At 38.7% G+C, this 12,034-nt stretch overlaps 1 protein-coding gene across 2 annotated transcripts in view; it reads left to right on the top strand.

Annotated features, from left to right (window-relative positions):
* Nucleotides 1–12,034, top strand: part of pde8b (phosphodiesterase 8B) — a 55,159-nt gene that overhangs the window by 1,944 nt on the left and 41,181 nt on the right. Inside the window, exon 1 of one of the 2 annotated variants that reach the window (XM_064308742.1) lies at nt 3,028–4,051. The exons of the other annotated variant lie outside the window; for it this stretch is intronic. Within the exon in view, the coding sequence (XP_064164812.1) occupies nt 3,770–4,051 (282 nt within the window). The 5' untranslated portion in view covers nt 3,028–3,769. Of the gene's footprint in view, nt 1–3,027; nt 4,052–12,034 lie in introns of those variants that run through there. 2 annotated transcript variants of the gene reach the window in all.

Below are 12,034 nucleotides of genomic sequence, written 5' to 3'. Positions count from 1 at the left end.
CTAACTAGCAAATCAAACATACAGTTGCTAGAGCGGCCAAAATGAGAGGGGAAGCTTTGTCAGTTAAATTAAGTAGGCCTATGCCTACATAAGAAGACTTTCATTCACATGCTTTCTGATAATGTCACCACACTGAAACATTTAAATTCTACTAATTTTCAGGGCTTGTGACAGCAGCGACAAAAGGAGTCAGCAGCAGGTCAAAGTTAAATATTGGGATGGCAGGTATGCCATCCCGCCAAGTTTTAAGCCTTGGCGGGGCAGCATGCCCCATACAGCACCAAGAGTTTGCCCCTTTTCAGGGTTCTCTATAGAAATATCCACAATGAAATGACCACATTCTCTTCAGATGGTGAGATGAAAAAACACAGGGCCATGTTAGGCTACTTGAAGTCATTCAGGAAACATTGGGTAGCAGCATTGCTTTGGAAAATGACTTGTTAAATTTGTGTGAGCTAAGATATCCAACATTGTTTCTTGGCCTAACTTTGATATCAATACTTTTATTGGCATGCCTAGATTTTTATAAGTTGTAATGACTTAGACAGTGCTTTGTGTGTGAGTAACTTAGCATTTTTGTATGTTGAAAACATGTTTTTTCTTCAGATAAAAATATATAGCAAACATAGCCTCTTAATTGAAATTCTACATTTTCAACTAGGTAATGTACAAGTCGGTAGTTAACCCCACAGGACATTTGGAAACACCATGAAAACATTTATTTATTAGTGATTATGTAAATTGCAAAACCATTTTTCCAATTATATCTTTACCTACATAGAAACCTTCCTTAATATTTGTTCGCCCTTGCATGGCCAGGAAATCTGATGAACACACTGTTATGCCTTTTGAATGCAAGGTACACTTTTTTGATTGCTTGGCAGGCTATACTGTGGCTTTAGGCTAGGCTACATATATTTTAATTTATTTGACTTTAATGGTAATTAACTGCCTATTTTTCATTTTATTTCTTACATTTTTTTTTTCCTCTGCCTTGTTTCAATGTCCTCATTTACTGCTGTATTTATTGTGTAATCTTGTATCCTGCTTGTTGGTTTTATTTTGAATTTATTCTTGTCCTCAAATGTGAAGCACAGTGCCTTGCATTTTATGTATGAAACAAATGAACAAATAAAGTTTATTATTAGGCCTATATTTCTAACATCGCAAAATGTACTGGTGGGAGGTGGCAGAGGTCAATACAATGTTTGTATCACTGTTAGGGCTTGCTTCGCTCTGAGTAGGCAATGTGCATTCCTATTAATTGCTGGAGGTAAATAATTCCCTCATGACTAAATCAGTAGCGCTCATAAAGGTAATCATACAAGTGCCTTAAAGGATCTAAAAACACGTTCCTTCCTAAATACTCTTCTTACAATGGTGGCATGTTTATCGACAAGAACCTTGCATTCTTTTCAGCTGTTGGTGTGTGTGTGTGTGTGTGTGATTTCACCAGTTAATTTAAGCATTAGCCTGTGGTTTTGCAGGTTTGGGCTTAAGACTCTGTTGCCCCGGTAAGCAGTCTGGCTAAATTGTGAATTTGCTTTGTGAAACCAAAAATCCAGAGTTTATCCCAAAATGTCAACAGACTAATCGGGTTAACTGAGTTAGCCACATATGTGTAACAGGGCCCATATGAATGACGTGGCTAGCCAAGAACATTCCGCTTTTTGATCCCTGAAAACTTCTGAGTTGCTTTACCAGTATGTTTGGGCTCTTTGTCCTGCTGGAGGGTGAAGCGCCATCCAATAAGTCTTGAGGCATTTGGTTGGATCACAGATGAGGTGATATGCTTCAGATCATGAGCAATTCCTTTCTTTCTCTACACTTTCCTCTTTCCAGCACTTTGGTATAAGTTAATACTCGTCTCATCTGTCCATAAGAGTTTGTTCAAGAACTCTAGTTTTTAATGTATTTTTTGAGCAAACTCTAACATGACCATTCTGTTCTTGAAGTTTTCCAGTGGTTTACATCTTAAGGTGAACCCTCTTGAGGTTATTCTGGTGTAGTCTTCTCTTTATCATAGTCTTTGTAACATCTATGCCTGCATCCTAAAGAGTGCTCTTTATCTGTTTTACAGTTAAAAATGTGTTTTTCTTTGCAACTGAAAGTATTCTTCAGTCATCCACTACAGTGGTCTTCCGTAGGCTACCAGGTCATTTGCATCTCTCGCTGTGAGGTGATGGTGCTATTCACTGCACCACTGTGCTGCCCCCTGGTGAAAATGTAACTAAAGACATTAGCTGTGTGAATTGGAATTCAAACCTTAACAGACAATAACTTCTGCATAAAAAGTATAGAGAGTAGAAACGTCACACTGGCTGGTCAGTAATTATGATTAACTTTTAAAATAATTGGTGAGGGAATAAAGCAGCAACAATGTAGGTGTCTCCTTATGATTGTTAGAATGACTTGGCCTCCATTAATTTATTTTATCTCATCACCATTTCCATCAGTTTTATTACTTTAATTCTGTTATCTCCATCTCATTGTATGTTTCCACTGAATATATTTGAATGTGATAATTAATGAAATATTTTATTGCATTCCTAACAGTAATCAACTCTCTCATGGTGTAGCTTGTGTGCCTGCAAAGGATAAGATTGTTACAGTAAAATGCTGAATGCAAACACAGCATAGGATTATGAAATTGTGTGTCTCAGAGAGATGTAAATCTTTTGACAAGTCTGGGTGATGCAGCGATGCTTTTGATTAAGCATTCGCTGCATCGCTGAATCAACACCACGAAATGTTCCTGTGTTCAAGTGATTCACACTCCTGTAGTGAGTAATTCAGTTTTTTTTTTTTTTTTGTTAAAACATTTGTCTGCAGGAAATTTTAAGATGGATATGGTGACGTGTAGTCTACAGTCATTGATAAACTCAGATAATTATATAAAAATGAAAATAACTAAATAATAAAAAGCTTTGAATAAAAATCAAACCCCTCCCTGCTATATTGTATGTGGAGTCACCAGTAAATATATATTCACCGGTTTGAATAGGAGGGTACGAGGTCGGTCCAAAGATTCCAATCAAAATTCATACTGTAGGCTACTATACCCACGGTCATGGCATGCATTTTCGGATCAGTATTCATAATAGACCCGTGGGGCGAGCAGAAGTGTTGAAAAGATGAAAATCAGAATGGACTAGCTCAACGCAAGTTAGCACACGTAAATTCCTGACAATATAGCCTAATGCTGTGACCTGAAAGAAGTGCGTGAGTTGTAATTGACCTGTTCAAATTACCGCTTCGCCCGGGCGTGCTCATTCTTCTCGAGAGACGAAACACGGTGACAGTCATGAGGACGTTGTTTATGTGGAGATGAAAGCGACCAATTGTACAAGATGCAACGCGGGATTAGCCAACCATAAAGAAACCGTTTATTTCGTTATTGGCATCAATAACGGGATCTGATGTGTTGTGGCTACAATATTACCAAATATGTTTTTTCAACTGACAGCTAGAATGCTATTACAGTAGCAGTCGTGCAAGCAGCGCTTGAGGAAAAGCACTAGATGACGGTGCGCTGGAATAAGCGGGATAGCTTGAAGGTGAAAAGGAGGAAACATTAAAACATTTTTCTTGATGTCTTCAAGTGGACAGAAGAGGAGATGTGGGGGAGCTGCGATAGTGAGTAACAAGCGATGTACTGAGCGGACAGCAAGGAGAACTCAGACAGCGAGAGAATAGGAAAACATAACAGACATAGAAGCAACTGGATTTATTTGAGATCTGGGTTTGCGCAGCGAGCGTTGTCTGAGGCATGGGCTGCGCTCCCAGTATTCACGTCTCTCAGAGCGGGGTGATCTATTGCAGGGACTCGGACGAGTCCAACTCCCCTCACCAGACAACGACTATATCCCAGGGTACCGCTGCCACCCTCCACGGCCTGTTTATCAAGACGGACGCGGCAGACACCATACCTTCAGTTATCGCTTACCAGAGCAGGCACACACGAACCAATTCGCACCGGGAGCGCAGAGAAAACAGCGGAGGGCATATCTGCATCGAGGCCGAGACGCAGACGAGCCATACCAGCGTTAAGGTACAGATCGAGTTGTGCTGATTCATAAAAATAACACAGAACCTGTCTTTCACATACCAGCCGCAATGTGTGCAAAGATAGGCCTGTAATAATGTAGGAAGATTCCTACAGTTGTAGGCTACACCTCATGTGTACCTATATGAGCGGGTTGGTTGTGTTGCAATATGATTTTGATGTCACGTTTCAATTTCTACCAGTCCCACATTGAAGTGCTTTTTTTAATTAAATTTATTTATTAAAAAATTTATTTTTTATTTCTTTACGTAATATGTGTGTGTGCGCGTGTACATGTATGATGTATACTCCTAAGAGGCTATTACTTGTGATCTGGCACACCTGTCCCAAAAAGTGATGGAATTAATTGTTTCTTAGACTGAAAGACATTGAAGTAATCTAAAGAAATCACAAAGATGAATAATTACAAAATATTCAGAAACACAAATCTATTCATTCTCTTCAGTAACAGGATAATGCACAACACATCCTCTTTTAAGTAGGGATATGTTTGTCTCAGAACTGCCATAGGAGTCTAAGTTTATAACATGCTTGGGAGCATGGTGTTCTGTTGTCATTTGGTGAATCAACCACATTATTTTTTTATTTATTATTTTTCTTTTTGAACAGTTTCCTCGTGTCTGTTAGCCTGTTGCCTGCGAGTAGCTACATGTTGTTTATGTTGGTGCTCATGGTATGATGCTGTTCCAGTGCAATGGAGCATGGTCCACCCAGTGTGTTTTCCTGCACGTCAGACAGTAGATGTCTTATTTGTAGCCTACTGTAGTTGCGCCGAGCACAAAGCAAGCTTCTGTCTCACAGATTGTGCTTGCTGTTTCCATTTGCCATTTTTAATTTTCCAGAAAACAGTTGTATTAGATGACCTGACCCACACATATTTATGGTAGAACTGTAGTACTGCTAGAACTGCTTAGATCTATAATACTACTATGTAACAAGTGAGAGATCTATATGTGAATCAATACCGCACCAAAAATATGGTATTTTTTGGAGAACAAGTGTCACCTTTATGACCATCAGTAACATTTGGAAGGTCCATAATGTTGAACCCCATGCATATATTAATTCATTTGTCATTGTTAGATAAAAAACGTATTTGGGGGATCTCTGTAGTTGTAGTTCATAAAATTTAGGGAAATCAGTTCTCATTATAAGGCTGATGTTTGATAGTTGAAAGGTCTTGCAATTTGTCATGTAAGTTGAAGTAAGATGGTGTTTTGTGAGATCAAAGAGCTCAGCTGTTTTGCTTTTTAAGCCTTGACAGTGTATCATTTAAGGCACTGACTGCTACATCACGTTTTTTGCAGAATCACAGTAAAAATGTTGATAACTTGAGCTGCCTCTTCTGGTACACTGTTTATCCTTTTGGGCAAAACTGGACTGGAGTGTGAAAAATCACATGTGAGCAGGTGACAGTGTCTTCAGATGCTGTTTATGCACAGCATCAGGTTTAAAAAAAAAGAGAATATGCAATATTCCTGTGTCCTAAAGAAGTGTTATTATATGATATTACCTTTCTGCTTTAAATTTCTTTAAAATAGTATGTTTTAAAAAACCTATTAAAAATGCACAGTGATTATTCTAGGGCGTGTCTCAATGCATGCATGACTGAGCACACCAAGAGGGCACCCACCCACAGCCACACCAGTTGCACACCCAGTACATCCACACATCGACTCACACCCATTTCTGATTGAGTACAAGTAAACCAAAAGCCCAAACATCCATATATTTAAGCAACCTAATTAAAAGGCCTCACTCCATATTCAACAGACTTTATAACCTCCAGTGCAGATACTGAGGCTTTAAACAATGTTAATTTACAGTGCTCTCTTGATAAAGCTATTCATACAAGGCTGCTTTAAATAGGTAGCACAGTATGCTCAAACATGGGAAAATAATATTTTGTTTACTACTACAGCTTCTCAGAGAGATTTTAAACAAGTAATATTTTTTCTTGAAAAAGATAGGTGTCACAAAATCACACTTATGCTGTTTTAAGTACTTTTAGTACCCTCCCTTCACATGGATAAGAGTACTAGGTCACCTTCTATAATGTGTTTGAGGTTTGGAAAAATATTAAGGAGGATATTTGACCATTTCTCCATGAAGAATTTTTCAAGATCTTTTCAGATCCTTCATTCTGTGCTTGGAGACTGCCCACTTCATTTAAAACCACACATCTTCGATTGGGCTTAAGTCTGGAGACTGAGATGGTCATTGGCAGAACAGTTATTTTGCGGTCAGTTTTTATTAGTTTATTTCAGGTATTCTTAGGATTACTGTCTTGCTATTTTCAGCCATAATTTAGGTAGCTGGTGGGTGGACCGTGGACACTGGGTTCTTGGCCAACATGTCTAGGTACTTGCTGGAGACCTAAAGATCTTTGGATGTCTTGGATATATAGGGAAAATGAGTATGAGTAGCACTCAGCAGCTGTTTATTCCATTAAATGGCCATGTTTGCTCCACTTAAATACTGTTTTCGGGTTCTTGAAATAAAACTCTTAGATTCAAGCTGGTGACACAGCTGTTTGTAGTTTCTATGGCAGTATGTTCCAATCACAGAATAGTGTGTATGTGTGTGTGTGTGTGTGTGTGTTAGTGTGTGGTGTGTGCATGAGCAAGTGCGAAAAGATTCTTTATTTACTGTATGCTCAACATATCTCACGACCTGTAGGCTGCTTCTCCCATAGACTACGGATTATGGCTGCAGTTCCTACCATCTAATGAGAAAATGCATGCCTGCTTATAGCATTTATAGATTCCTTTTTTTGTGTTGGGAGGCATGTAGCTGTACTCATTGAAGCAACCTTCACTATCAGTTCAGGAGTGTGCAGACAGGCATGTGCTCTTCCCCAACACGTGATGGCAAGCCACTACTTCTTTTCATACAGACCGCAAGCTTCACAGCAGGATGTTTGTGTAAAAGTCATACGTACAGTATATGGGGCCAAAGTCAGTATTAAATCAGAGGCAGGAAAAATGAGTGACACACGCGCACAGTTGTCAGTTCACTTTGCCCCCCCACCCCCCCGCATAATTGACATTCACTGCATCTCACCCTCGCCTCAGCTGAGTGGTGGTGTCATGCACTGACTCAGACCCTCTCACTCTTACCATACAGATCAAGCAATAATTCGCAAACGTGGAAAATTTTGTCATTGATCGTTCCTTGACATCATGCTCCATTGAGAGCTGAATCATCTCAGAGTGAGTGTGTTTTCCCGTACAGCTTTGGATACATTGGAACCAAGGCTTTTTTGTTGACTGTGGATTGCTGTTTTTTACATGACTGGGTGCTACAGAATTTAGCTGCAGAAGAGAAGGTTTCAAAAAAAAAAACCAAAAAAAAAAAAAAAAAACAGGAACGTGAGTTTTTGATGTAAGTTGATTTGCCCCATTCATTCATATCAAACAAGACCTCAGGCTTTTTTAAACATGTCTTTGAGATTGATTTTCCTTGCAGTGTTTTAAATATGAATGTTTTTGCAAAGGTGTGCACCTGCCTGGTATGATGAAGAGGAGTCAAAAGGCCATGCAGATGCTGGGTTTATCAGTGAGAAAGAGAGAGAGCTTACAACAGATTACAAACAAATTCATGTCCAGCAAAGAACTGAATAGGATTTAAAGAGCCATCGATACTGATTTGATAGCATGCAGTGGCTCTACCATGGGATTTAGTCTTAGGGAGCAGCAACTGTGGGCTGGGGGGCTGGGGTTCTGCCTCTCTTAGCCTTTCGGTGTCCACAGCCTTGATGACAACTTGAAAGTGTGAGTGTAGGTAAGAAATGATTTCATGCTTCATTTGCATTCATTTCTAATTATTTCTAATTCTCAACAAGTCCTCAAGTGATTTTCTGCCCTGAAACAACATTATCAAACAGGGGGAAAAAATTGCAGTCCATGTTTCCAACTTTCAGAAAAAGCATGCAAGCCTTTTCTGTTTATTTATTTTTTTAGATAGCAGCACCACGTCTCCATTATACAATACAATATTCTGTGGTAGCCTATTTATTCATGTCTAATTTTGGGGGAAAGGTAGAAAAGCTTTAAAGCTTCAGCATTAAAAGTGGCTTTTAACATTGAGCCCTTTTTGGAAAGCTGCAGCTTGGCAGAAATATTGATGCCGTTCTCTAGTCAGGGGCTCCCAAACATGCTTCCATTTCAAAGTCCTTTAAAATGACCAAGCCTGATTACATTAAATCAATGATTAACCCTTAGCACCTTTAACACCGACTGTAAGCAGCAATGCAGTGTATATTTAATACATTAGTAAATAATGTCTAAAAGGGGATGTCCTATCTTGGATCTATCAAAGGAATGTATTTAATACAAAATTAATATTTAATATATTGTAGTGATAATACTGTTGTTGAGTAAGCCAACCTATTGCCAATGTATTGTCAAGAACTTGTAGACAAGACTTTTTGTAAGGTTTATTTTATTAGCTTGGCTCACTTGCGATCTGCCTAAGTCAGTATTTCATATCAAAAATGGTCAAAAGGTATGGAAGACCAATGATCTAGATCTGTGCTTGTCTAACCGAGGAGCTATGCATTTCTTTTCTATTTTAGCTCACTGTCACCATCTCACACGTAATGTTTTAATGTTAAAAAAAAAAAAAAAAAGTGAAATAAAAATCATTTTTGTCTTTTCTAAACACTTCTTATGAAGTCAGATGAGGATAGACACTGTTAAAAGGGATGAATAATCAGAGATTCCATCCACAAACATCTGCTACAGGAACATCTATGGAGCTATGGAGAGTTTGAAAGATGAAAGGCTGACATCTGGGTCCATTCCAGCCGTTGCCGGGTGACGGTTTGTAAACCAGCCTGCAATGCTGAGAAACGAGAGAGGTCTTTTGATGTCAGCATTGGATGATGCTTTCTCTGTTCCTCCTGAAATACTCCAGGAACATGCAGAAAGGTGCATTGCTTTCATTTTCAAATAAAAAGCGATATCCGATGGTCACTTATTCCAATTTACTGTCCTTATTTTCGACGGAGTCTGACAAGTATGGAGAAAGCCTTTCAGAAACACAACATTAAGCAGAGGTGTTAAATATGATGTTAAGTAAAGGTGGTCTCAGTTCAGGCCTGTGTGAACGCAGCTCTGGCTGTAATAATGTGTCATTTGCAATGTGATTGCATGATCTTTTGTCTGAATGTGGTGTGATTGAGCAGTTTGAACAGATGTGTGATCAGCTCATCTGCAGAGCACAACTAAATTTGGACTGGAATTTGTAATTCTTGTGGAGGGTAGTCATTTTATTGGGGTTTATCTCCTTATCACTGTTTTCCTTACCCTGTCCTACCCTGTCGTACATGCATCATCTCCACCATAAGGAGCTTGCAGTAATACCAGAATTGTTGCAATAAATATTATATATGTCTTATTGTTAGCTAGCATCCTGAGTGTATTATGTGTTTTTTGCGTCTCCGCTTCCTGCTATTGTCTTTGTCGGGATTCATAGCATTAAACCCATTTGATTTGTAGGTGCATTCTTAAGGCCATTGGCCAGATCTAGTATGTCTACAAATTCAAAAGAGGTCCATTGGATCAAAAAACTGCAGAACACCTGTTTTTTAAAAAAAAAGGAGATTCTCACCTTCTGAAAGGTCTGCATTTGGATAAAAGAAGTAGGTCAGTGAGGCCTTTGCATGCATGGTTCATAGAAAGGCCTCTCAAGAGTTATTTTAGGCCTGGATTCTCGTAATCTTTTGTATAACAGCATCACAGGGTTTCTTTTCATGGCCACAACATCTAGAAGACCTGGATTCAGGGGTCCTTTGTGAGGAGCTCCTCACATAATGGTTCTGCTGTGTGTCCTCTTCATGTGGAATTAACATTAGTGTCAAGTTTCAGACAAGAACCCAAAATGACATAATATGTATTTGCATAGCATATTATGTAGGCTAGGGGGCTTGTGCCTACATGCTATTTGTTATATAACCTCGTTAAATAAAGGGATATTATTATCTTGCAAAATTTTGCTGAAAAAGACAGCGATATCTTCATCCTCATGTATGTCTGCAGTGCCAAGCATGCACAGTGAGGTTGTTCAGGCTGGAGACGGAGATGTTGCAATTCATAGTACAGGGTTTTCTGTGGTGTCTGTCACCAAACTGAAAACCACGTACCCTAAAGACAGCTTGTATCCCAAAACCGGAGGGCAGACCACAACGGCAAATTATTTTGTAAACTTTGTGTTGGCTTTCATGTTATTATTTCAGTTAGGTGCTTCTGTGCCCTGGCTAGGAATAATATTATAATGTCAGTATTAATGTTAAGGGTATGCAATGTTTGCTCTAAAAAGTTAAATGAAATAATTTTGCTAAACAGTACACAACTAAGCACGGAAGTGAACACCGTGGACTCCATTCTCTATTCTGAGTTGTTGGAAAATAAAAGCAAGACAGTCTTTTGTTTTCAGAAGGACCTTTGCGAAAAGATTCAAACACACTGCACACGATGATGGTATTATTATAATGCACCAGCTCATCATTGCTGCTGTGCTCAGAATCCATAATATATTGATAAGTGGACTTTGATACAATAAATATGTATGCTGTCCAGCTGTCAATGTGATGTGTTTTGCCAGTGTTCAGCAGATGGCAACATTGGATCCCCAGCCCATCAACACCTGTGCACTATCTGGGTATAGTCTATTCTGGATGTATAAAATAGAGATCATTCAGAATCATGGCAATTGCCATGCTCTATGATAAAAATAAATGTTTTTGACAGACCTATTTCCTTGATGATATTAGAACCCCAGTGATACAAACACATCAGCATGGTCATTTATGTAGCTTTGGAAGTGATGTCAAGATATACCAATTTTAAGAATCTGAATCCTTTAACGATTGGCGTTGCAACCAGCATTAAGGTAGCCTTATTTGTTAACAGGCTACTACTGCAAGAGTGTGCACATTAAGAACCAATAATAAAACCTGCAGTGATTGAGATGCCATGAGAACATGTGTTAATTTTTGCTACACTGCGTGTCCAAACAATATTATCACACTTTAAGTAACCTATCTTTGGTCTCCTTTGCAAACTGTGTGGTTTTGTTCTGGCCCTTCTTTATATCAAACACTGCTGACTTCCCTACACTGTATTCTGATGCAATAGTGCTGTGACATTCTCCTTTGTCCAATGTTGACAGTATTCCACTTTTTTCAATGGAGACTTAATTTCTGTTGAATGCTTGATTTTCACTGGTATGAGCTTGTTATAGTGTTTGTGACTTACAATTAAATACATTCTTGGTTCAGCGGTTAAACTCTGAGGACTGTGCTTCTGAGCGTCTGCTGTAACAAGCTATCCTGAAGCCCAGCACAGTTTACTTGAAAAGGGACCGTATTGGTAATAAATATGCTTTGAGCTAACAAAACGAATGATTTTGTTCATTCTTTTAGAATACTGATGAATGGCTTACAGTTAAATTTTATATGGAATTTGGAATGGAACAGTAAAGAAAAATTTATACTCTCTTCGTGGAAATACTCAGAGCATTAGCATGATTATTAAATTTTTTCCTGATATATCTGGAGCATGTCTCTAATTTCTTGGAATTTTTATTGTAATCCAATTTTAAGAAAAATTCTCATGTGTAATTGTAATATGACCTTAAGTGTGATTGAATCAGTGCGCTGATCTCTACAAAGAGGATTTTAGAGGGGTACCAGGCATGGGCCGTTGCACCATTGTGAGTTCTCTTCAGAGGACCTTGTGCTGCACATCACCCATTGCTCAGTGATCATGGTAGCTGATAATGAGGAAGATGGTCCTGCATACATCACACATTACAGCAGTATTGGGGTTTCCCAGTATCTTAATTCTAGAGAGATGGAGCTCTAAAGCAGAATGTCAAATTTAGTGAAGACCATGGTCATTTAGTAGTTTCTTTCATTATCAAGAGGTAATGACCACAGCAGTTAATTGACTTTCAAAGCAATAG

This window comes from Anguilla rostrata, chromosome 14 (assembly GCF_018555375.3).
Source record: "Anguilla rostrata isolate EN2019 chromosome 14, ASM1855537v3, whole genome shotgun sequence".
Taxonomy (NCBI): domain Eukaryota; kingdom Metazoa; phylum Chordata; class Actinopteri; order Anguilliformes; family Anguillidae; genus Anguilla; species Anguilla rostrata.
This window is presented reverse-complemented; position numbering and strand designations above follow the sequence as displayed.